This window comes from Barbatula barbatula, assembly GCF_947034865.1.
Source record: "Barbatula barbatula genome assembly, chromosome: 21".
NCBI classification, from domain to species: Eukaryota; Metazoa; Chordata; class Actinopteri; order Cypriniformes; family Nemacheilidae; genus Barbatula; species Barbatula barbatula.
The window spans coordinates 5,756,887-5,784,552 of NC_136784.1; the positions used below are offsets into that span (position 1 = coordinate 5,756,887).

Below are 27,666 nucleotides of genomic sequence, written 5' to 3' on the forward strand. Positions count from 1 at the left end.
CTCTGAACAATGAGACTCCGCTCTCTACCTGACAGCTCCACGGAAACACGGGGGGTTAAAGCAGTCGTTGGGCCACAGGAGAATCACTTGTGCTGAAGGCCATTGATCTTCTCCTGTATTACAGATTCCAGTTGCACTCTCTTCTGACGGGCGTGCGAGAAGCTCCACAGAGACACATTTTCACAGTCATTCATCAACACCTGAACTGTTAATGCTTACATGGGGACGTTTACAAGCAAACATTACAGCGTACAGTATGCTCATGCACACAGTCATTCATAAATTTAAGAATAGCACGGTCCAGCGGTTTAAATCTGATGTAAGCAACTTCTTTGGAATATTGGACGGGTATATGTCAGGAGAAAATTGTCAGCTGTAGTCTCTGTAAGAGGCAAAATATAAATGTGATGGCCTGTCAGCCAGAAAACTGGCAGCTCTATGCCAATCGCATGAGTTTCTCTTTGATAAACATTCCTTGGTTAATGGCAATATAATATCAAGTTATCATTTGCTGTTCAAATGTTTATGACGACTCATTTCCTTATTTTTTCCGCATTTACAGTGAGAATACTTAACAAAAGTACAGAATATCACATATGTAACTATACAAATTATTTCGAGTGAAAATAATAAATGAATCAAAAGTATTATACTTTAGAATCTGTATTTTTCTTAACCAGTTTCTTAAGGTATCATCCAAGAATTCTTTGTAAACAGTACTGAAGAAGTGTCCCTGCATGCTGGACTCCTATTGGCTGTTTTTTATTATTTGGTCCAATGAAAGAAATTAATATATATTGGGACAAATCTTCTTTTTCTCCACATCATTTTTTAGACATATTTAAGATTTTAAAAATTTCCGTCAATGTCCCCTAAACATTTAAATAAAACCTGACAAGTTACAGTAACTCAAAACGTTTGAGAAAACCGATTGGCTCAAACCAGCGATTCTTGGTCCTCGTGACCCCCTGGCTGTGTATATTATCTCTCTGTTTAACACACCTGATTTAAATCACCAGCTCATTAGAAGAGCGCTTATGAACGAACTGTGTAACGATTGACATGTTCCCCAGACAGTGTTCACTGCTCTCTACTCCATTCACACAGGAAATAGTTTGAGAACGACTGCCTGCAGCACCTTCACATACAGAGAAACTTTTTCGCCTTGTGCACTTTAATGCCTTTTGAATCATATACGCTCAATTCGAACTGCAATCATGGCAGAATATCAAAGGATTTTCGTATATGGTCGCATTAAACAAACCTGTGAAGGGATAAGAGAAACATACAAAATGTGCAGAGCGGTTCGCGAGGACCAGGATTAATAACCGCTGCCTTAAACCATTTAAGTTTTAAAACTAATAAATATGAGTATTGTAATTTTTACTTTATTTAAATTTACTTATATTTGTAAGCGTTGGAGTGGAGAAAATATATCACTCGTTTAGATTTGTTACCTGAAATCAAACTGACAAAGTCTTAACTGTATGATTACTAAAAGGGTTTGAGGACATGGTTAAAGTTTAACAAACTCAAATTGGATTACTTACCCGTCTCAGCCCTTAAATTTCAAGAGTATGGCCATTTTAAAACTATTCACTTTTTGTGTCACCACAAACTCAATAACTAACTTGAATATGGTCTGGGTTTTTTTTGTCGTTTTTACACAAATCTATCGAATTGCCCCTCAAACCCCATCTTTAGCTTTCATCATCACTTTCTTTATATGGTACTTGTAACATAGCTCAGAAAGTTTTGACCTTGTTTCGAATGCTTGAATGGATGAATCCCAAATGGTGCTGCCGAACTGGCTCTGGTTTTCTTTCTCCATGTATGTGTTCATTTGAATGGAGGAGCTGTATGGTAAACATTAAAAAAAGATGGGTGATGAATAGCCTCTGTATTTGGGTCAGGGCTATCAGAAAATAGTGAATAGTCTTATTGTTCACATCAGAGCGCACAAACAGAAAACCAGTCCCTTGTAGAGAAACAATATGGAGCCAATCAAACGTTTCCCACTACTCTCTGTATTGCTAGTGTCCTATTCTTTTATCTAACTATAAATATCTTTTTGGCTCAGCTTTTTCATATATCATTCACTGCTGTCTCTGCACCGTCACACCTCCTCCCCTCCACTCCTTTGTGTATCTAATACTCATCCTGTCCTGTATGTCTTTGTCTGTGGTTCAGGTACAGACTGTAAGCAGGATAATAACTGCACAAAATGTGAGGTGTCCAATGGAAAATGAATCTGCGTTTTACTGTGTAATTAAAAATGGATGAAACGAAGAATTTAAAAAGACAATTTATCCGAAAATGAAAATGATGGCCTCATTTACTCATCCACGAGAATGTCTTAGCTCCTCTTGCCATGTAATGAAACACTATATATGGGGGCTGTTGATGTAAAAAAAGGACACCGAATAATCACAGAGTCATTATTTACTAACCCTCATGTCATTCAAAGCCTGAATGGCTTTCTATATTGAAGAATGTTGATAACCAAACCACCCCCATTGACTTCCATTTTATGGACACAAAACCACCCATATATTTCTCAAAATATATTGTCATATACAGAAAGTAATGAAACGAGGGTGAATAAAGGATGTCAGAATTTCCATTTTGGGGTCAACCGTCCCTTTAAACATAATTCTTTGTGTCATTAAAGTTTAAAGTCTTCTATATACAGTATGTTCTGTAAATTCATGCCCCTCGGGTAACTTAACAATGGTTTTATTACAGTAAAACTATTTAACTACGGTGTGGTAAAATTGCGGTTACTGTGGCCTTACTACGAATAAAACTACAGTAAAGTGATTATTCACATAAAATCATTGACCCATATGCGTTTCCGACAAAATGTGGGTGAACAAACAACAACAGAATAGTTGTAACTGGCCATTTTGGTCATATGTTCAAAGAACGGTTCATACAGACATGAAAACATCTTAAATACTTTCCCAATAAGGACATTGTCAGCAGGGTGCATGAATTCCTTACAATAATCCCCTCAAACCCACGCCTTTAGCTTTCATCATCACCTTCTTTCTTGCATCATGCGTCGAAAACTCCACCGATTCCTTTATCGCTTATTTCATCTCATCTCGGCATCACTCCCTCTCCATTTCTCCGATCCTCTCTGACTTACCTTGCCTCAGCTCTTCTCCATTTGTTTCGGTTGTTCCTGTAACCATGGAAACCTGTCAACACGTGGTATTCTCCTCAGATGAACCGCGGCAGTGGAGATGGAAAGACACACGCTGGTGGCGTCTGGCATGCGTGTGAGCCTTCGTGCTGTGTCTTTTCAACACGTCTATCAAAAGCGTGCACACAGCCAGAAAACACAACAAGGACATGAATGATGAGAGGCGCACACGCAATCTTGCCATGACAAAGTACATTGTATGTACAGTAAGGCCTGAAATACAAGTTATTTACTCCAAAGCTTAACTACTGAATTTTTAACACTGCACATTTTGCATTCTTTGCAAATAGGTTCATTCTATACCGCCATAGTTCATTTGAAATGTCAGCGCAAACCTTGTAAAGTGAATTTTGCTGAGCAAGCTAGTTCATCTTGACACGTTTATAGCTTGCCAACTAAATATTATGGTTTAATGGAAGTGACATTTGGCAGTGTTAACATGCCCCTGAGGTTTGTTATGTCAGAGAAACAAGTATACACAACTGGAAGCATTCGCCTCTGAAATTGATTGAGTATGTTAAGGCCCAAGTTTACTTCGGGTCTTTTTATTATCTTAGTGACTATTTTATTCATTTTGACAAAACCCATATAAATAATTGTAAATATATGTTAAAAATCTGTCTATTTTGATTTCTTTTAAAGCATTTTAGGAAAAACATCAAAGCTAATATGAGGCATGAGGTCAACCAAGAAATAAAGGAGCAATTTGTGAGCAATAAAATGTCTCTTTTTTTAATATACAACCATGGACAGAATAAAGAGACCATTCCAAATGTTCATTTAATCAGTCTGGATGTATTGAAGTCACTCCTGTCTATCTGTTGAATTGAACCAAATCAAACCTCGGGAGTGACAAAGTCATACAACAGCAATGTGAAAGACTGACAGCATGACATGACACATGTAAACTGTAATGAAAATTAAGGTTATCACATACATTTCTTTTCCTCTAAATACATGTACAAATAATGCTGTTGTATTGTGTTAAAGTGAATATGCGCTTGTTTTCTTTACAGTATTTGAGGTATTGAGGAAAAAATACAGAGTCTCTTTTCTGTTTTTACCTGTTTCTCCAGTTTTCATTTTCTGCAAATAAATGCAGACAGAAAGAATATTTTTATTCGAAATTTGGAAGAAATTTTGTTAATAATTCACATAATAAAACAAAAATGATCATTTTACCTAAACACATACCTATAAATAGTAAATATAATGATACAATAAGGTCTCTTAATTGTTTCTGTGGTTGTACATCTGTGGTAAAACAACAGTCGAAAACATGCACAATACATATGCATTAATCCAACAGCTGTAGTCATTTATTTGCATTACAGGTTATTCTCTAATAATATCAAAACAAAAGGAATTCATATAATGTGATTACATTCCTGAAAGTATTGGAGAGAGAATAGTTTCAAGTTATTGAGACAGAGATCTGCATTGAGAGACATTGCTGCATTAAAATACAATTCCCACAATTCCACCAACAGCCAAACATATTGCATTCATAATCTTGTCATGATTCCAGAAGATTTCCTCCATTTATAGAGGTACAAAAATACATCTTTAGTTTGATACATTCATAGAAATATAAAAATGTAAACCCCTATGCTCAAGCTTGGCATATTGCCGTTGGGTGACTGGCAGAGGGTTGAAGAAAATGAGTTTTGGAAGAAGACAGTCTGTCTAGATCTGGGGAGGAAACATTACGCTGAATCAAGAATGTTATAAATATTTTTGGGGACTTGTCCAGGTAATATATTATATAATAGATATACTTCAAAAGTTCCAGAAATCTCATTTTATATACCCGAAACATCAAGTAGAATAAATATTGTAGTGGCTATATCAGTCAACCTTTGCAGTGACTGTAACTATAAAATATGACATGCAATTTTCAGATAAGAGAGCAAGAGAGAGACAGACGTCTGAGACAGAATTTTAGAATGAAAATTCTAGAATTTTAGAATGAAAATTCTATAGTTAAAGGGACGGTTCACCTAAACAAAATCAGTAATTCATTTAAAAATGTATTCATTGACTCTCTTTGAAAGTGGAAAACACTGTGAACATTCTCTGAATATATTTTGTTCCACAAAGACACAGGAATGATTACATTTACGACTCATCTTTGGGCGATCTGTCCCTTAAAATTAATGACTAAATTGGGGTGAAAACAGGAGTAGGAGTGAGCAAAACAAACAGTGAGAGCAGACAAAAAAGAGAGTGAGAGAGTGAGAGAGAGAGAGAGAGAGAGAGAGAGGTAAAGCAGACAGACAGTGTCTGGGCCAGGCGGAGACACAACAACAGGGGCCACTTTGCCATCGACAACCAATCCCATAAGACCGGGTTCTAAAGAGCAAGCAAACAGAACGTCCAAATCCCCCCCGCCCCAGGTCAATTCATCCTCCACCAATAAAGTAAACTCCATCATTTCTCCACAGCCATTGAACACATCATTCTTGCCCCAGTTCCCATTCCTTGAAATACGCCTTTATAATGGTTACAGCATTATAACCCCACATCCCCCCAAACAAACACACACACACTCGAATTCATGCACTCACGTACAGCAAACATACAATAGCTCCATTACAAAAACTAGAGAGCTGTCTCGCTGTCTAACCATCATGGACGCTTCTGAAAGCTCTGCAACGATACAGCACGGCGCTTCGAAAAGGAAACTCAGAAAAGGAGACAATATGCTCCAGCAATGCGATACACTAATAGCATTAAACAAACAGGATTAACAAATATTTGGATAAACAAGATGCATTTCATTATTGAACAAAATATACATATATAATCAACATCTCGCCCTCTTTCCGTCCGCCATCTTGGATTTACGTATTTGTCCACAGAGCTTTCCAAAATGCAGTGCCTCAAAATGCTGCCTTTGTAGACAGCTCACTAGGTTTTGGAACAGAGCCATGGTTTGCGACTTGTCCCTGCTGTTCCTTTCTTGTGCCCTGAGGGGCATGCCAAGGGGAGGAAAACGTACAGACATGGTGTCAAAATGACCTTCATGCTTCTATGGTGACTACCCTACATGGTGTCTCTATAACCTACTGCAAGGGTATAGTCTCACCCTTCCTGGAGTCATGCAATTAAAAACAGCGGCGAGAAAGAAACTAAAGAGATATCGCAGATCTCTGACATCAATTCAAAGCGACAAGATTCCACTTAAGTGTGTGACTCGGACTGGACAAGGCAAAGTTGGCCTCAAAAATGCAATCTTTCCTCATGCTTGACTATTACAAACTTGCATTTTATATTCCCTAAATTAGCAAAACAAGGCCCAAAACCCTCTGCAAAGCTATTATTTGGGTACTCTTGCAACTACACAAAACTAAGCAAGCAGGTAGAGCATATTTTTCACTCCACAAGGGTTATCTGTCATCATTACAGGAGAAAGTAGTCTATAATAGGCACTAAGGAACAGAATAACATATCGCTGCTGTCCTTGGCAAACCTCGTATCTCCATGTCTCGTGATTGTTTTTGCTATCAATCATTGTTAGTCACCCTTTATGTTTCTTACTTGGTTTTGCAAATATCTAACTTGTATAAAGTACTTGTCAACTTTGACAATACAGCATTTAATAATTTTTAAATGTAGTGTTTTTCTGTTTCCTGAAAAACAGCACATGTGGCCATCCAAGGATCTGAAAAGACAGCGACGATATTGATTCAAACTGTTTTTGTCATTTGAGGTACGTCGCACAATGCCGGAGCCTATGGTCAGTCAATCTAAAAATGAATCGTCCTCATGCAATGAACTTATATTTATAAGCATGCATTTGACTGTAAATAGGCTCGATAAGCAGCAAAATCGTAGACTTTTTTGTATCAAGGGGCTTGCTTAGAAAGTTCTCATTTCACTTATCTTGAGCGTTAACGTCCAGACACTTCAGAAGAACAGATAACCTGCAGCACTTCTAGCCTCTTTTCCCTCAAGTAAAAGCATAAAATTGGAGTTTATTGAGTAATCTGTTTCTAAAAAACATTTCTGGGCGATACACAGATGTTGATGGGGATCTAGAAGGGACACAATGAACATCAGGTGAATGAACATCTCTGCCGTTGAGAAACCAGCTCTTCTGGTTAGAGATATCCCTTTAGTTTCTAACATCGAAAGACATGCCTTCAGAAAGATTATCTTTAAAACTGAGATGGTAAACATGTATATCTCCAAAGGAACCACTGCTCCATGGCTTTGGCGGCGTGTGTATCACTCATCTCATCAGTCCAGTCCTGAGTCCAGGTCAACACGCAGTATCCACTAGAACGTCCACACGATTCCCTTTTAAAGGTTGATTGCTACAAGCCCAGAGACATGAAATCCTGCCCGTCCCCCAATGATGTTTGTCCAGCTCTGGGTAATGTCCCAGGGGTGTACAAAATGTGTCGGTGATGATCAAGAACGGGTGTTTCCAAACTCTGTGATCGGGTCCGAGCGACTGCACTGTGGTAGTCCAGTAAGGGATCTTTGGATCTGTCCGTATGGGGGGAAGCAGAAAGCGTGACAGGAAAAGATCCAGCCGAGGCGCCAGGAGAGAGGGTGGGTCGTTGCAGTTCTTGCGCTCTGAGTGATAGCGACATTAGTCCTCCTGAATGTATCCCAGGGTGCATTGGCGAAGGAAAGGGTGGGCTGGCCCAGGAGGAACCCTGTCCCTGGAACGGGACGGGAGGAGAGGCCATCATGGATTCAATGAGAAAAGCAAGACTGCGCATGACTCGTCCCAGCTCGGCCACTTCTCTTCCTAGAGAGTTCACCTGTAACACATTATAAACAGATGTCAATTGCATTCAAGCTTTTGAAGAAATCACATTGGTGTTCATAGATCTGAAAAATAAATTATACAAGGTTTTTGTTTAGTGGAATTTTAGCTGTCATCATTTTTTATTACAATACACATATATATTATGGTATGTAGGGCAGTGCACATGATACATTTGTGTTGTATTGTATGATTAATGTTTCCCAGCACATGGTTAATAAAACAATGTCAGAATTAAGAATGCCAGCTTGGCTGTAAAAATGGGGCGAATTATAAAAACTGTACTGTGCCATTTCTTCACAAGGCTAAATCAATACATTTATATAATTGCATTTATATATTTCATTTGATAATGTATACTTTATTTTATTATTAAAAAAACATGTAAATATAAAAAATTACATTACTTTACATCTAAATTTTAAGAGTGTACTATTGTTGTATTTTATTTCAAAATAAATCTGGTCATTCCACATTACAAGCAGACATTTTCTTTGTCTATTTAAAGTACATTCAATTTACAAAAGTAGAAAAGTCATATGGATTGGATTCAAAACAACATGAAAGCCAGTAAATGTTTTTGGGTGAGCAGAATAGCTATGGTTTATTAATCCCATTTGTGTGTTCTGCTTGGCCAACATCTTTCATTTGACAAATCTATATGTATATAATACTATCTATAAATAATACTAAAGTCATTTCAAAAGAGCTGCATCAACCAAAAATAGACAGCACATTAAAATAGTTTCCCACAGCACCGGAAGTGTATGAGCTTAAACAGCCATGGGCCGTCCCACTGCACCCACCCATCTGTCTGTTTGCTAGAGCCAAAGCTGATTTCAGGTGAAACTGAGGTCTTATTTACTTATTTATTCCTATGAGACATCATTGTACGTTGCTGACTTATTGATATTTAGTTAGTTTTTATTAAGGATTTTTAGTTCATGAATTATAATTGATTTCAGGACATGTATAAGTATTTACTTAATTTATTTGACCAGGTACTAATAACAAAGCTAATTCTTTAAAAAACAATTACGTCACAACCTAGTCACACAAAATATAGTGGAAAACTATTCTGAAGCAATAAAAAGGGGGCTGTGTTTTTATACTCCTTTTCTATATATAACACAATCTTGTCATTTATTATTAAATGGTTTTATTAAAACAGGCCATTTTGTGTCACAGAAATGAAGGTTTTTGAATGAAAGAATGAATAATTCAGAAATCTTAATTAGACATCATTAAACTTGAACATAAATGTTACTGCTAGTTATGCCTATAAGTCTGTGAGATGAACCAGTGCAGTAAACTGGGTTTATGACTCAAAATGACATTAAAAATAGCATTCATAGAAAAGCGTTCAGACAACTATAAATCTTACAGTTATCTTACACAGTTCGATGTTATAATGCAACCAAACTTTGGTTAGACTTCATTTAATTTCAATTCTTAATTTGTCTCATTTTTCTGAACTGTGTATAGTCTGATTTAAACAAACAGTTCTCAAAATCACACCCTTAAAAATAAAGGTGCTTAAAAGCGATGCTATAATACCCGTTTTTGGTTCCATAAAGAACCATTCAGTCAAAGGTTTATAATCTGAAGAACCTTTTTTCGCCACAAAGAACCTTCTGTGAAAAAGGTTCTTCAGAGGTTCTTTATGGAACCAACAGCTTCTTCTATGGCATCGAAGAGCCTTTTGAAGCACCTTTTTTTAAGAGTGCATGTCCACCGTGATCTTAGACTGATCTTTTTTGTGATGGTCCAGACTCAGATGGGCAAAGATTTGGCAGCTACCCCTAGAATCGTGCCAGAAAGTGCTAATACTAAATAATGAGTATAATTGGGTAATGATCCATAAATGCCATCAGAGGCAGCGAGGTACGTAGCAGCTTAAAACAAAAAAAAGAGACAACAGGAAGAGAGCCCTCAACCTCCTGGTAGTCCGAACCAAGCATGGATTACAACAAAATCACACTGAGAGGCCAGCTGTCAAAAATATATAGTCAAGTACAGGACAGAGTCAGTGAGTGAGCGAGCGAGCGAGCGAGCGAGCGAGTGAGTGAGTGAGTGAGTGAGTGAACAAGTGAGAGAGATAGAGAAATGAGCAGCGGGGCGTTCTTCTCACGACATTACCTGGACTGAAAATCAAAACTGTCATATGGATTTATATACATATACATCAAAAGACTATACTCTACTACTCAGTTTTCAGTTTCCAGAAATCCAGCACAAGTTATATACTTCTTCACAATTCTCTGCAAAATCTGATACTCAGAATGACAGTAAGACTTCCACGGTCTTTGATACAATTTTTATGGGATTTGTACTGAAAACAAAGTGAAACTCCATCCACAACTCATTCACTTCATCTGAGTTTACATTAAATTTCATGTAATGATAAATATACAGTATGTGGGAAGCCACAGTGAGCCCTAGAGAGGGTTCAAGGGCATTTGGTAAAGCTCTTTCATCATCATGGGGCCAGCCCTACTTTCTTCATCTAATGAGTTTTATGTCCTCTAGTGTTTGAATAACAACCCCTTTTCTCTCTTGCAGCAGCTTGCCATATGGCTTGTGGGTATCTGACACCAGGAGCTCACCTGAACCAAGCTGGCTCAGTACTTACATTTACCACTGTCACCCATATTCAGAACGGCGTTTTAAAAAGACAAAGCATAGACCCTCACTTAATTAATATTACAAAATTAAAATAAGCATTTCAGTTATGAAGTCATAAATTGACTGTACCTCTTGGTTGAGATGGCGTAACTGTCCTCTGGTCTCCTCTGATTTTGCTGCTAATTCTACAGAGAAAAATCAGTTCTGTCAAACTGCACACATTGATAACACAACCAATGAAAGCTTTTTATGAAGACTTAAAGGAAAAGTTTAACCAAAAATAAAATTCGGTCATCATTTATTCATACTCATTACATTTGTTATTTTCTTTCTTTCAAGCAACACAAAATAAATAAAACGGACGGTGATTCACCCTGCCAAGCTTCGAAAAGAAGCCTGCACGTGTTACATTCAAAGATTTCTGAGGTAACATGAGAGTTTTGGGTGTACAACATAGAATAAACAAATAAAAAGTCAATGATGACAGAATTGACTTGGGGGGGGGGGCTAAAAAACAACCTTTACAATAGTAAAACATGTAAAAATTTGCAATAATAATATTGAAAGAAATATTGTTACGTTATGTTTGATTGTGACAAACCTTTCCACAAATCTCACTGTGCCTATAAAAACGACTATTAACGAAAATCATTGAAAGATTTCTGTTTAATTGAAAGAAAAAAAGATTCATGAATATTATTTGTAAAACTTAAAGCTAGATGAAAATTTTACTAAAATAAGTCTAAGATTTGGCAATAAAATGATTGATTAAAATAGATAAAATAACAAAATTGCATAAGAGTTAACAAAATTTAACACAAAAACCGCAAACATTAAAAGTTGATTGAAAAAATCAATAAAACCTATAAAGGTCACATTTACACACCCGCAGCACTTGTGGTGGTATTAGCTGGACTACTGATGGTGTGCTGGTGACCAGAGGAAAATATGAAGGTATGGGAATTTTCTGCACCATCGTTGTCCTCAGTTCCATCTACAACCCTGAACACACATAAATACAACTCTTACCCATAATGCATCAGTGAGCAAGTTGAAATCCATATATGCAAAAATGCTTATGTCTGTGTCTTAACGGACTCTCATGTGCGTGTAGGTGTGTACAGACCTTGGACTGAGATTAGCGAGGTCAGGCTTTGGAACAGCGGTGTGCTGAATGTGAAGCTTTTTGCTGGTTCGGTGATCGTTTTTCTGTGTGTAGGTTTTTTGTTTGGTTCCACCGCTGAGATATTGTTTCTGTTCGTCATCTTCATCATCTAGCTCATCTGGCTGCTCGGCTATTGGTGGATAGCACTGGATCACGTCTCCGTTTCCCCGTCCCTCCAACTGTGGACAAAGGTGCTGTTATTCTCAAATAAATGGAAGTGTGAGGCAAGATGAATGTAAAATGACTGGATGACTCAGCATAAAAATGAGGATTATCATCATATTATTAACAATGAATCAGACAGGTTTAAGAAAGCACAGGTAATTTGACAGTGCTAGTTCACTTCGACTTTGACACATTATAGTCCACTTCACAAGATGTAATCACTGGTCCTGAAGCACTTCCATCTTTTTTATTTATTTTAAAGATATTACCTTCTTAAATGGGATATACATATTCTCTTGGTTGCATTTTGTTCAAATGTTTGTAAAGTGTTAAAACAATACACTTCAGTAAGTTCTTCTGGTTGTTTACATCATTCGACGTGGTCTTAAATATTGATGAAGATGCCTGTAGATATGAAAAAGACATTTTGTCTCTCTAGTAAGCCATTTAAAAAATGTTCATTATTTTCAACATTTAACTTACATGTGGATTCAGACTTTTAAACCCTGCTGTATACAAACATTCCCTCAAGGACCAATTAAATTAAAACATGTAACAGCAAAAAAAGCCAAACAATGTCCTTATGTAAAACTCATGTTAAGGTTACGGTCACCTGAACTTTGACCTTGCTTGTTTGACCTTATTTGACCAGGCAGCTTTGATAATACCTTACAATGATCTTTAGCCTGTAGTCATACAGAGAGACGCTGAAGTGTTTCTGGTCAATTATAGTTCTCGTAATGGATTTTGCATCTTTACACGTCGCTGTTCTCACAAACATTGCCAATTACACTGCAAAACTCGCCTGGAAATAACAATCTCCATTTATAGAACGCTTTAAATGTCAGTCGCTGAAAGGTGCTGGAGAAGTCAAGAGGTAAAACAAAGCGAACGCCAGGGTATTCCCCGTCTCGCACGCTTTCAATCTCGCTCTCCTCCCTCATTCTATATATACCTGATTAATTACACTTTTCTAAGACTAATTTGGTCATTTTCCCTCTTGAATAATTGAGCTCTCTACACTGTAATTGAAAGAGCGGCGGTTTCCAAAAGCAGTCAGTCATCCGGCACTTCAATAACCTCCGATAACCCATCCTCCCCTCTCTCTCTCTCTCTCTCTCTCTCCACAACACGCTGTTCTCCGCTCCCTCTCTTTTTACTGCTTCAGGCATGGAAGGGCAGGGAATGAAGAAGATGATGATCGTCATCATCAATTTCTCCTTCTCTCTCCCTGCTGTTTCCGAGCTGTAGTGTTCTTAGCTTTCCTCATTAGGCAAATGAGGCGGGAGGTAGATCATTGTTAGGGAAATGAGCCCGGAGCTATTATAGTCAACACAGCAGTGTTAGTGGATAAGTGCAGAGTGATTGACAGGTGAGGAGGAGCTTTGTCCACGGTCTCGCTGGACATTCTGGATATCGTAGTTACAAAATAAAAAAAGTGCAGCAATTCAAATGTGCTCTGTGCAATTTAAACAAAAAACTTGATAGCATTCTGCAAACGTACCTGGCTCACTCTGATGAAGTCTGTTAAAACATCCTTTTCTCAAAAGAAAGATGTGCAAGGCTTACAAACTCCTTAGAATAAACAGCAGCTCAGTCGTGTGGAGACTTACGTGGCTCTCTTGACCTTCTCTCAGGTTGTAGGTGAGATCTTGAGTGATGTCTTGAACAAAGCGGTGGGAGTATTCGGGATACAGGTCAAGCACCTCATACAGACCCCTCAGATTGATGCACTGCAAGTCGCAGTACGTCAGAGCCTTCACGTCAGCGTTCGTCTTTATGACAAGGTCACCCATGGACATGTTTGCGCCAATCAGGTCGCCCTTGCCTGGTTGAGCACGCAAACCAAAAAGAAAACCACACACACCATTATAGATTTTTGTCTGTCACGTATCAAAAAGTTCACACCCGGTATTAAAATATGTCCTGTGTGAGCCAATCACAAGATGAGACTTGTCACTGTGTACATTTTGGCAACAACTGTTTCAAATGTATCTTTTGTTTAGTGCAGAAGTAACATTTTATAATCTGATGGTCATTTTCGTTTAAAACTGGAGCTTCAGCAGAATTCAATGTCAGAGAGTCCTTCCTCTGTCAGCGGGATAGTAAAGGATGAGAAAGTGTTTTTTCCTGTCAGAATTCTTATAGTGATGATAACACAAACACACACACAGGCAGGACCAACAGGAAGATGGAGATTATATTTTCTTCACACATTTGCTATTCTGTCTGATGAGGCTGCTGTGTGTGTGAAGTCTCACAGAGAGAGTGACCCATCACATTGAGCTGCTTGTACCACATGAACACACGGCCCCTCAGAACCGGACTCACTCTTCACAAAATTTTCACATAATGATAGGCAGTTGTGTTTTGCTTCATAACAGTTCATTGATATTTGCGCTGTAAAACTAGCATGAGAAAATCTACAGAATCTCCAGGCGGCCTCCAGAAGGCTCAAGGGGTCCCCAGAAATTTTCAGAGAAACCATAAATTGTAGAGCCTACTGAACATTATAAATGTTTCATTTAGAAATGTTCGTATTTATTTCTAAGTGTTTATCTCTACTTTCGTGGTAGACACTTTTCAGAATTGTATTTAAGGAAGGGGATCCATCATATTTGGGGGTCCCTCACATCATTAAGTTCGAAACTCCTGCAATACCGTAATGCTTTAAGTAAAACATGTATATTTAAAAACATTATATTGCTCAAATGTATAACATTTTTATTTATTTATTAAATACAATACGATAATGCTTTAAGTGAAAAATATATATATTTAAATAATGTTAAAATCTTTTTGAAAACTTATAATATATTTATAATTATATAATAACAAATAAACATTCGTTCAATTAATTAATTAATTAATTAAATTTTATCACAAAATATTTGTAAAACTTTAAATTTTATAAAACTAATTTATAAAAAATTATATTTAGAGTTACATAGCCAACATTCTTTCTGGGAAAAGATAGCATTAACTCTCTCTGATTTGCCAGTCCGCTATCTACATTAACCTAAAACTTTAACTATACATCATTTTTCTAAATATTAAAATCATCAAGTTATTGCAAACCACAGAAATAAACATATTGCCATATTTTAATATTTTTTTAATATTTTGCAGACTTACAGATAGGTGCTTCCCAGCATGTCACTTGTACATGTGGCAGCCATATATTTTGTAAACTATAAACAAAAATGAACTTGGGCTGAGATCAGGTTCTTTGTTTAGCCTATCAAAACACTTTCTGCAACAATCATTTCTGCCTGTCAGTCATTTTGTGGATAGCAATTATTTGTCATCAACCATCTTTTGACAGCTAACGTCCTAATATTTCTATATGGTCAGTCTAAAGATTTATGTGCGTCTTATATGTGATTCTGAGATGATGTATTGTTGCTCTCTTGCACCATTACATGACTCTCCGAGCATCCAAATGTGATATTTGTCTTTGAAGGACAGAGGATTGACAATTTCAGAGGCCTCATTACTTCAATAAACGTTGTTATTAATCAAGCAAATAATATAATTCAGAAAACGTCTAGCAGTCGGAATTGAAATGTTGTGAAAACTAACCGAGGATAGCTAGCACCATGTTGTCCTTCAGCACCTCCATAGAGCCAGAGCAGACGAAGAAAAGAGCTTGCAGAGCATCTCCCTGCCGCAGCAGATACTCGCCCGGTGCGCAGAACCATGTCTTTATGTGCAGGGAGAGAGAACGGAGACATCCGCGACTCAGAGAAGAGAAGACAGACAGCTCCAGGATTTCTTTATTTAGATGCATTGCGATGTCTGAACGCAACTCATCTGGAAAGTCCTTTAATAGCTGGAAAGGGTGAACAGGAAGTGAAGAAAAAAGAAAAGAAAATTAAAGGGGGATGAATAAGCAGAGATGATAAATGGAATAGACAGAGAAAGTTGAGGTTATCATTTACTTACACCACCACCTGTATCCTTATGTTACAACATATTAGATTGAATAAACTTGCATTAAACTTACTGAGCGTGTCACATTCTACGTTTTTACCCTGGCTGCTTTCCAGTAATCCCTAATTCTTGCCCTCTGCCACCCTTCATCTGCTCCGTTCATCCTTCCAGATTTCACACATCCTTCAGCCTGAGCGAAAGACATCTTTCACTCTCCCATTCACACGCACACACATCTCTCCAGTCTCCTGTCTTTCTCTTACTCTTGCTCTCCGGCCATCAGCCTCACTATCTATTATTCATAAATCTGTGATTTAGCACAATGTTTATCTCATTTTTTACACTCTCTCTCTCTCAAGTCTGGAATAATGTCCTGGACTCAAGGACAGGACACAAGAAGTTGCCGCCTCCTCAAACTGTCTATCTGCGCTTTCCTTGCCTTACCAAGGCTGTGTATGTTATTAAACCGGCATGAATTGATCAAATTACAGCTTTAATCCAACCCTAAAGATGTCGCTGTGAATGTTTAATGTAACAATACTGTGCACCATATATACCAATAATTAACATTAGGTGAAGTTGGCTGATCTTTAACAGTGCAGCTGTGAGTTCTGCACCGTCTAATGATTTAGCTCAGCAGTGTATTACTCTGTGACATGGGGGTTACCTCGTTGGAGTCGATCCCGTTGTTGACGGACCAGGTGGTCTGAAAGTATTCCAGCATTCGCTGTTTGAGGCTCTGGGGCAGGTGGTGCACGCGGATGAAATCCTTCAGGTCTTTAGTGCGCGTGTGGTAAGAGGACCAGCGCGAGTACATGCGCTGGATGATGGCCGTCACATTACCAAAGACCAGAGCGTGCATCAACGCTGCCAAACACATGATTACACACACATACTGTTCATTAATACACAGAAGTACTATACGTGTACCAGAATTTTTTTCTATTTTATTAGTGATAAATATATACATATACAAATGTTTGCCACTTACTAACAAAGAGAAAGATGAATAAAAAATGACAAACTGTAGATAGGATCGACAGACAGACAGCTATAGATAAAATGTAGATGGATAGATAGACAGACAGACGGCAGACAGACAGACAGATAGACAGCTGTAAATGGATGGATGGATAGATAGATGAATGGACGGTCAGACAGATAGCTGTAGACAGAGAGACAGACAGTAGTAGAAAGATGTTGGATAGACAGACAGACAGCTTTAGATAGACAGATACCGTAGATTCATAGATTGATAGACACAGACAGACGGACAGACAGACAGACAGACAGCAGTAGATATATGTAGATTGATAGACAGACAGACAGCAGAAGATAGATGTAGATGGATAGACAGACAGCTGTAGATAGATGTAGATAGATAGATTAACAGACAGACAGCTGTAGACAGATAGATACCGTAGATTAGATAGACAGACAGATGTAGATAAATGTAGATGGACGGACAGACACAGGGCTGTAGATAGATGTATAAGGGTAAACATACAGACAGACAGATGTAGATGGAAAGATAGACAGACATGCAGACAGACAGACAGACTACTGTAGATAGAAAGATGTATACAGACAGACAGACAGTGTGATGTTATGAAGGAACTGTTTCAAGTCATGTTCTCCATAAGAACTCTCTGTGTAATACTCAAGTGGAGATTAAATGTGTACATACGTGTTGGCGTGTGTAATGGGATATAACTGTATGTTTGGGAAGGGGACAGAACTGCCCCATGGCGACGGGTGACATTTCATAAAATAAAGGCCATGCATTTTCAATGCAAACAGCTGGTGTGGCCTCATATCATCCCATTTATCGACAGACAAACATGCGTACACACAGAGTCACATGTTGTGCATTGTACAGTGTGTATTGTACAGACCTTAATTCATGTACTGCGTATCTACTGTTTTTTTTAAGAGAGATTTATCCATCCTTTTGTTTATTAGCCATTTGTTTTGTATAACACAGACACTACCTCACTTTTAGTTAAATAAGCAACAAACACGCACAGCTCACAGTTTTGGATCTTAAAGATAATTCAGACTAGTCACGTCCTTAAACATTTCAAAATATGTCTCCTAAGTTTAACCTGTCTACACACACACACCTCCAATGAGCATGGTACAGATGGAGAAGATCTTCTCTGCGTCTGTGTTGGCAGAGACGTTTCCGAAGCCCACGCTGGTCAGGCTGCTGAGGGTGAAATACAGCGCTGCGATGTAGATGCTTCGTAAAGACGGTCCATTGCTCACCGTTCCATTGACCGTGCCCGTGCCCACCTCCTCGTATGGAGACTCCAGACGCTTCCCGAGCTCGTGCAGCCAGCCTGAAAATTAAAAACAACTCTTGCTATAATTGTGCTTGTGTCACTTTCAGATGTTTTTTGCTAAAAAGACAGATCAGTTAAGGGCACATAAAAAATAAAACTGTACTGCCACGGTGTTTTTTAGAAGGGTGGTCTAAGTAAACTTGGGTACACAATGGCAGTCCAAAAAGCACATCACACCACAACAATTCTTTAATAATCCTCCTAAAATCAGCATTGTTTGGATACACACTCTGACATCCTCCCGCTTAGATAACATCTCTAACATCTTTCATGAAAGAACCCTTGTGCCCTCTGAAAAGTAGGTACCCATCATTCCCCACATTCTAAATCAGGGTACCGGAGAGGAGATTCCAGCGTTGCTATAGTAACTGCCCATCAGAGCAGGCCGAGGGTCAGTCGTCGGAGGCTGAGGGGAAGATTCAGCTTTCCATCAATACTGATCAGGGACCAGGCAGTGGGAATGCTGGTACTTTCGTAGCGGCCCGTCATTACGGACCACAGAGCGGCACACTGGGCCTAATTACAGCCCCTCCTACAGACAAGATGGAGAGGGAGGCCTGCGGCACGGCGTCTGGGTGACTGCTTTGTTGCTGTTCACCACTTTTTTTTCCTTTGTGTAGCTCACATGACTGCTTGCGGTCTCGTGTTTCTTCTGGCACATCCACTATCAGTCTAAAACACATCTAGGAGGGTCAGTCTTATCTCTATTCTACTGCAACTTACAATTCTGCTCTTTCTATTATGGTTTGATGTCGCTCTCTTGCTCGGGTAGCAGTATGAGATTTTGTTCATAATGCAATTTTATCCAATCCGTTCCGAATATTTCATGAATAGTTCAATTAGGAATTGATCAGATCATATTAAACCACGATTACAATAGACAGACCCAGAATTTAAAAATCACATTAGATAACATACTGTGCTTACGGTGTCTATTTTTGGATGGAAGTAACTAAAATGCACATGTGTTGTGTGCATTTTTTGCCAGTGCATCTTTAATAAAATGTTTGAAAAAAAGATGTCAAATGTCCAAAGTTTAACATAACTTGTGGCTACTACTTGTGGGTCAAAGACGTTAAGTCAAAATAAATTTACAAAAGTGATTTTATGTCCATAGAAAACACATTAAATGTAAATAAAATGTCTACATTATCGTTTCAACTAAGTTTTTGGAGAATAAAGTGTCAAAATTTGGTTGAAATAATGTTACATTGTCATTCAGTGTAACACAATATTTATGTAAAAGTTTAAACATGGTTATTCTGAGTTGTACATATTAAATATATATTGTATATGCTTTAAATTAGTAAAGAAATCTTATTGACAAACGGACAAAACCTAGGATAGTGGCATTTTTTTTAAAATGTAAAATTACAACAAATTAGCATTTGGGATGAAAGTAATTAGTCTTTTAGTTGTATGTCATACATTGATTTTTGTTGTAAATATGCCTGACAAGATTGTTACACTGAATGACATTTTAGTCTGTAAATTAGGGAAAAATTTATGTTTAATATATTATAAATAGTTTTTATCTTTTAAACAACAACAATTTAAAGCAGTATTACACTTATTGTTTTTATATTTAATCCTTTTTTCGTCTTTAATCCATGTACATTTTTATTTTCATTTCTATTCATTTGTGCGTGAACTTATATATACTGTATATACTATATATATATATACATACACACACAGAAGTTTTTGTATGCTTGAACGTCTCCAAAAGCTTGTCTATCAATCTCACCTATATCCCACGTGTCTGCATTGCTCTCCACCTCTTTCTTGCCGATGATGTACCAGATGCAGGCCATCCAGTGACCCAGAAGTGCAAACATGGACATGAGTAGAGTCAGTACCACCGTACTGTGCTGAGAGTATCGGTCCATCTTCTGCAGCAGACGCAGGAGTCTCAGCAAGCGTACGGTTTTCAGCAGATGGACCACTGACACCTGGCAGAGACAGAGGATACGTCATTCGGGGATTCTCACAGAAGCTGTTCAAGATTCGCTGAGTGTGCGTTTGTGTGTGTGAAGTGCACATGCTTCTTAATTCATGTTCCTTTGACAGATATATATACACATGGTGTTGTAGTGAAAATAATATTCAATTTTTCTAGCAGATGTTTCAAGGCCACTGAATGTAAAGGTTGTACAAGAATGGGAGTCTGTCAAAAATGACATTAAAATGTTTTAGATCATTAAACTGAAAATAGACATATGGGCCAATTATGAAGATTTAACATCATTGTCTCTCTTCTCTTAATTTTAACAATGCAGAACCACACTTTCTCAGGTGAAAGAAAATAATGTATACCGCCAACTATGAAACACAACAATGAACCATAAGAAATCAACTGCAGGAGAGGGACACAAAAAGGAAAATACAGACCCCTCTAAACAAAACAAGATTCCCATTTATATGCATTTGTCAATATTAAATTTAACATTATCTTTCTATTCTCTAGAGGTTTGACTCTATTTTCCGCCACCAACATATTTGGTATAAAACAGTCTACGTTTTGATTTATTTTACACATATTCAGGCCTATACATTTTAAATACATTTAGGGCCGTCAAATGGATTAATGACGACTAAAAGATTTCAAAAGAAATGTTTGTGTTTAATTGGATAATATATGTATGTACAGTATATATAAATTCACACATACATGTACAGTATATACTGTATAGCAAATATTTACATATATTTTGTACAATATAATAAATATTACACATATTTCATAAATATATACATGAATGTTTGTGCATTTTTATATACATATAAATATACATGACACAAAAACATACATATTATTTAAAACACAAAAATTTATTTTGGAATAAAATTTTTGCAGGAAGAAAATTGTCATGCATTTTAGGCCCTGCTAATATGTTTTTCTGTAAAGGTATTCAGAAGGATAAAAAATTATCTTTATGTCTACTATGCATGTATGTATTAGGGGGCTTTCTAGCTACAGATTAATTGAGAAAAAAAAACTGAGAACAAAATACATATAATAATAAGACCGTACTTGTACATTGTACTACCTTTCACACACAACCACACTACCAGGTTAGTAACACACATGCTCGTGCACACACACACAGAGATTTGATGAGTTTGTCCAGAGCTTCAGGCAGTAACTAACAGACTATATTCATCACAGCCTCTCTTATTATAATCAGACAGACAATCCCTTTGAGAGCCCACATTTTCACATCCCCGCAGCATTAAATAATAATACACGTTGCAACGACCGTAATGTTTCACTTGACAATCAAATATTAATAAACATCAAGAGATCATGGTCCCAGAATGGAAGGAAATGAGAACATGAATGCCATTAGTAATGTGGAGGCTGAACTTAACTGCCGGTCGAGAATAACATGAGAGTGAAATTGAGGGTAAGGCGGTGACAGAAGTTCAAACACTGAGGTTTATTGGGTAATATGTCAACGTGTATTACCAACTAATACACTCATACTTCTGATGATGTATAGGTGGGTGAAGGGAAAAAGAAAGAAAACATAGCTTAATAAAATATATGATTACAGAAATAAAAAGCAAAAAGGTTATTTCATTTTAGGATTAGGTGAAGGTTCAGGGGATAGAAAAAACCAATAGCGGAGTATAAAAATTACAGCTTCAATAAAAAGTCATGTGCATTCTGACACTGAAGGGCAGATGTGCATGGATAGTAAAGGATCAGGTCATTTAAACAGATTTAAAGGAACACCACAGATACACAAGGTCTATATTACAGTATTTCTCTCTGCCCCTCTTAATAAGCCTCAGTTGATATGAAACAGTCTTTTGTTGCGTTTTGCAATACAGAGGGATGGTTTTATAATCGCATGTGTCATCACCGCGCGTGTGTGGCACTGATCGATCCCGCCAGTGTGGATTGGCCAGAATAGCTGACTGTCTATTTCTCTGAATTAGCTCTGTGACCCTCTGTGACCTTTGCTTTTGTAGAGGAATTGGCAGAGCGGGTGTCAGCCAATTTCAGCACCCGTTATACATCTTTATTTGTACCTGAACACGGGATCACTCATTAAAAGTTCTACATTCATGATGTCAACTAAAGGACTTCACGGTCCACCCACTCAGGGTCACACTCAGGTTAAGCTCAGCAGGGTGTATCTGCTCAATATTTTGTTAAACGCTGAAGTGCAAGACAGATTATTGAGTTAAAGAGACTGTGCAAGAGAGGCTTAAAAATAATAAGCGAAAGCGATTGTTTGTGACTGTACAGGGATTTTTTTTACAACTTTACGGAAATGTTTTGAATGGAAATGGCAAATGTGTTGAGCACAGGAGCTGAGCACATATTAATTTGTTCTAAAACAGATTCTTTTCTGTAGGTTCAAATTTTTTGCTCCGAGCTAAAAACGAATGAGTACCGTACATTCCTAAAATACATTTGAAATATTGAGCTGTTAAATGAACATAGATTAGCCATTAAATAATCTGGGTTTGGGTAAACTAAATAAAAAATGTAAGTTTAGATTGAAATATTTAATAATATTGTCAGGATCACATTATGTAAGGTACATTATTTAAACACCTCTTAAGACATAGTTATGTATATCATATTGCATTTCTGTCATTATATCCTCCAAAAAATTTCACATTGGACCTTTGAGCAAACGTTTCCGTTTATTCTTCTTTCTTCTCGATGTCAAGGAGAAAAAATTGACGTGTCAAATATCTCCTCTGTGATATCTAAATATCTAATGTTTGTAAAAAGCCATGAATTAGATTCAAATGATTAAAAGTAGAAGAAAAATAAGAAGATGTGTTCGTTCGAGGTGTCTATGCAGTGAACCCAACTTTAAATTCATGTCCCATTGCATCTAGCAGGCAATACTAATATAAAAGCAATAACTGAATCCAAATGACAAGAACCAAGTTGTTGTGAGTAAAGTTCTTTGAGGGTTTTTAATTTTTAGCGTTAGGAGTTGAAAGCAAATGTGTAATAAACAAACAGGCCAGGGATGGTGGATGTTTACAGCTTCTGCAAGAATAAATTTCAGTGCGGACCTGCTGATCTGCAATATCATATGAATGTAATCCATTCAAAATGCATTTGAAACCATCCCACAGGTTTGTTCCGCAACATTTGTTATGTATCTTTAAAAATATGCATTACTCACCACGCTGACTTTAAAAGCATAAAGAAGATCAAAGGGTAGAGCGGCAACCAGGTCGATGATGAACCAGGTGGTCATGTAATGGATGCAGATCTGTCGTGCGTCGAAGATCACCTGGCCCGACTTGCTCACGTACGTGGTGCGGAAACTGAACACTATGTCTGGAGAAGTGACAAACAGAGTCTGCGTCTACACAAAGTACACCATCAGCATCATTTCAATGAATGACGGTGTGTCCATTCTGGCTTTTATTGCAAAAATGATTTTCTGGCAGCAATATATTAATAGAGGCTTATTAGAGAGCAACAATAGAAACATGAAATATTCATGTGCTGTCATCAAATACTGAACATGATGTATTTACAATGCATTTACAAAAGAAGCATTATTAAAGTCATAGAGCCAAAGTTAAGTTCACAGAACAGAACTTTTAAACACAATGCATAGCTTATCCACCTATACAAATTACAGTTTAAACTATATAAACTACATCTTTTCAAATGGTTGTTTATGCAATTACAAAATTAACCATGTTTATGTCCTGTCGATGTGATGTGTACACTGTCAACTCTCAAAATTGCATTCACTTACCTATAATAAAAAGAATCTCGACTGCAATGTCGGTGACCGTGGTGCTACGAGTCAAGTCTTGATCGCCAATAAAACAGACGTTATACGGCACGGTCACAGCGACATAGAACGTAGCCAGAAGAATCAGCCAATCCCAGCCTGCTTTGAAGGTGCTAAAGTGGAGCAGAATAAATCTTGACTTCTTGGCATCAGCAACTTTATATTCAGGAAGAGCCGGTGGATCACCAAACACATTCTGTTTCCATGGCAAACAAAAAAAGATGAATTGGTTGTTCTTTGTCTGGCTGTTTTTTCTCCATTGTAAGTGTCTGAACGATCTTACCTTGTTAATTTTTATTTTACTCTGTTTTTGACGGTTGTGCAGATGTCCTGAAATCTGGTACAGAACTGTGCTGGATCGCAGTCGAGTGGAGCCAAACGGAGAGCCACCCTTGACTTTCTCGCGTCGGCACTCTGGTGAAAGGGTTAGATTGTGGTTATGAAAGTCAAGGGCATTGTGGGATACAATCCATCAGGAACACAGGGAAGAATGGGGGTAAGATGTGTTGCCCCATTAATCCGGAAAACTGTGCATAATTTGAGTCACATGACATCGTATATTTAAAAGAACCACCGCTAAAGAATCATGCACAGTATATTTGTGCAGCTGCCTGTGATTGGACTTTAGAAGATGGATAAGATTTTGTATTGCTTAGAAGTATATTTACATTTCACTTTCTTTGAGACATATTTCTATGACCTGTAAAATGCTTTTTCTTCTAATTTTGGTAGATAACAGACATCCTGAAATTGAAAAAGAGGTATTCGTTTGTTAGGTAAGAGAAATTAGATCAAAAGTGGCACAGCTCATCTCTGTTTTGTGCTAAATAAAATTCATGAATATACCAATACACCCACATCAAACAACAATATAAACTTTCCTATGGTAATTCCTTTAGTACTCAAAGGCCTGTTTTATGCAAAATAATAAATAAAATAAATTAAGGATTGTGACTAAGATTCTTTTGACCTGGACAACTGAGAAACAAAAAAGTTACATGACATGCCAGAACGCTGCGTTTTAATATTGGGCACATCTGTTTGAATTAGGGGCTTGGTTATTAGTACACTTGCTTAATTTGATTTTGCTGAGCCAAAACAGTCAAGGGAGTTTAAAGACCACGTGAATTGTCCTGAGTTGACGTATTTCCATTTTAAACAGGAAGTCGGATGGGACATGTCAAAGCCTTGTTTTTTTTAAATAGCCAACAGCACAGTACAACCAAAAACAAACAAACAACCTAGCCACGTATGATTTACTTTTGCTAGCCCAAAACAGGTGGAATTTATCATTTGAGGGATTATGTATTGCCAGTTTCTTTGTTTCTTACCCTGCATACATCTATACAAGAATAGGCTTTAACTGTGACAGCAAATCTTTAGCAGGAAGCAAACAGAACAACTAAATAAATGTCATTACGATTACGGATTACGACCGTGCAATGGTTACAGTGTAAAAGACAACGCGCAACAACCTTCTGTGGATATTGGCGCCAGTTTGTGCCTGTATGCGATTGCGTAGCGTGTAGTATTTTCAAATCAACCAGCTGAGGAAACGAGAAGACAGCTTGGCTGCCAGTCTCAATCGCCAAGGGCAACAGGGGAAAATGTCACTCATTGCAACCCTGCCGAACAAGGTACCAAGGGAAACCAGAGCAAGAGCTGGAGAAAAACGGGATGGATGGAGAGACGGAGAGAGAGAGAGGTAGAGCGAAAGATGAAGGGCTGGGAAAAGAGAGAGTGAGCGAGAGAGCTGGTGATTAGAGGAGGATAGAGATCGTATTAGCCTGCCGGCCCAGTTACGAATAGGGATGACGGAAACCAGAAACTTATCCATAAAGACTCAAGTCAGCAGGGAGTCCGGTGGCATAACACTTATTATAGATCATAATAAACCTACTCGCAATTTACTAGCAGCTCAGGTCACACTCACAGCGAATCAGAGAGAGACGTGAAAACATGGCTGACACAGGGCTGCGCTTACACTGCGATCAAAGCAATAATAAAACAGAACTGCATTTTTTAAACAAAATGCAGACAATAAGGACCCCTTTTCTACAGCTAATCTTACCATACACACTACATTTTTAATAGGGTACCAAACAATGAAAAACTGCTAGGGGATGTAAAGACTGCTGTGTTAGCAGCTCCGTACATGTCTGCCACAGTATGAGAGACAGTGAGTGATAGAAAAGCTCACTACTCTGTCAAATTGGGAATACTTTCTGCAAGCTATTTCCAGTCATGATGCAAGTATAGCGCCTTTTTATTGCAATTGGTTAAGGAAAGAGCAAAATCTTCAAATGTATAGGTCAGAATGAACAAAATCGCAAGATTATGTCTCAATATGATTATGTTAACTCGTATACTCCACCATAACTTTAATAACTGCATTAACTCACCCACTGCACTGTAACTTCAACAACTGCATTAACTCACCTATTGCACTGCAACTTTAATAGCCAATGTCAATAATTTATGCATACCTAAGTCACTTGCACTATTTTAGTCTAAATTATTATCTGTTCATATGCACCTGTACATTAATGTTCATAGTATATAGCCATCTGTATATATTGTTCATAGTATATACCTACTGTCATATTTTCATAGAACATTCCTACTGCAAAATATTTTTATAGTCCATGCCCACTGTATTATATTCTCTCATATTGTTTTCTGTATTTATTCTAACTATATATCCTGCACTTGCTAACTGCACTTCTGGTTAACTACATTTCGTTACACTGTACTTGTATATGTGTAATGACAATAAAGTTGAATCTAATCTAATAATTTTCGATATGTCAAATCTGGAATAAAAGATAAAAAATGATCCAAAAATGTGAAGGGAATACGTACCGCGGTTATTTACTTACAAAAATATCTTCTTTTGTGCTTGCGGAAGTCATACATGTTTGAGGGGAGTAAATGATGACAGAGTTTAATTTTGGGGTGGGCCGTGTTAAAGTCAAATGTGAAACTGACATTTCCAATGAAATCATAGCTGACAGCTCTGTCTATAAATTCTTATTATGCTATTAAACGGGTATCTAATTAAAGTTCCAAGAGGTCCGGTCTTTATATTTTCTTCCAAACGAAGGTCCGGACAAATTGTTTTTTTTAAATAATTGAATAAATTTAGCCCACTTGGATATACTGTATAAAAGATATGATCTTTTATCAGGCCATTTATTTTATATTTTGAGCCTAGGTATAGACTATATAAGAGGGAATGCCCTCTTAATAAAAGTTTTATAATTAATATTTGTGAATTAAAAAGAACTACGGACTACATGCAAAGAACAAATGTAATGTAACAATTAAAATCTTACCTAACTGCATTAGCTTTTCCATGCCATTGTCACCTTTTCACTTTCATAAGTATCTTTAAATAATTTCCCAATTAAAATATTGTTCATTACAAAATGTGAACCTGCTTGTAAAAATCCAGCAAAAGACCTTCATAAAATCATCCTACAGAATATGCTGCGAAAATATAGCAATATCTTATGCAAAAATCTTATGCAATATGCAAAAATCAATGCTTGAAATTGATCGTTGATGCTTTTTATAATCAATTCGATTGTGAGACGTTAGCCTGGGTTTTCACAAGGTGCACAAATGTTAACATGCTGACTAATAATGCTAATGCTAAA

The 27,666-nt window shown here is 37.4% G+C and overlaps 1 protein-coding gene across 1 annotated transcript in view; it reads right to left on the reverse strand.

Annotated features, from left to right (window-relative positions):
- Positions 1-7,527: 7,527 nt before the first annotated feature.
- The window catches only part of kcnh8 (potassium voltage-gated channel, subfamily H (eag-related), member 8), a gene marked incomplete at both ends in the record, with an annotated part of 29,857 nt that continues 9,718 nt past the window's right edge, over positions 7,528-27,666 (reverse strand). The window contains 12 exons of the mRNA XM_079485055.1: positions 7,528-7,983; positions 10,743-10,798; positions 11,500-11,615; positions 11,740-11,957; positions 13,557-13,771; positions 15,526-15,775; positions 16,544-16,743; positions 18,000-18,218; positions 19,969-20,173; positions 23,381-23,538; positions 23,969-24,203; positions 24,291-24,421. Coding sequence (XP_079341181.1) covers positions 7,528-7,983; positions 10,743-10,798; positions 11,500-11,615; positions 11,740-11,957; positions 13,557-13,771; positions 15,526-15,775; positions 16,544-16,743; positions 18,000-18,218; positions 19,969-20,173; positions 23,381-23,538; positions 23,969-24,203; positions 24,291-24,421 — 2,459 coding nt within the window. The remainder of the gene's footprint in view (positions 7,984-10,742; positions 10,799-11,499; positions 11,616-11,739; positions 11,958-13,556; positions 13,772-15,525; positions 15,776-16,543; positions 16,744-17,999; positions 18,219-19,968; positions 20,174-23,380; positions 23,539-23,968; positions 24,204-24,290; positions 24,422-27,666) is intronic.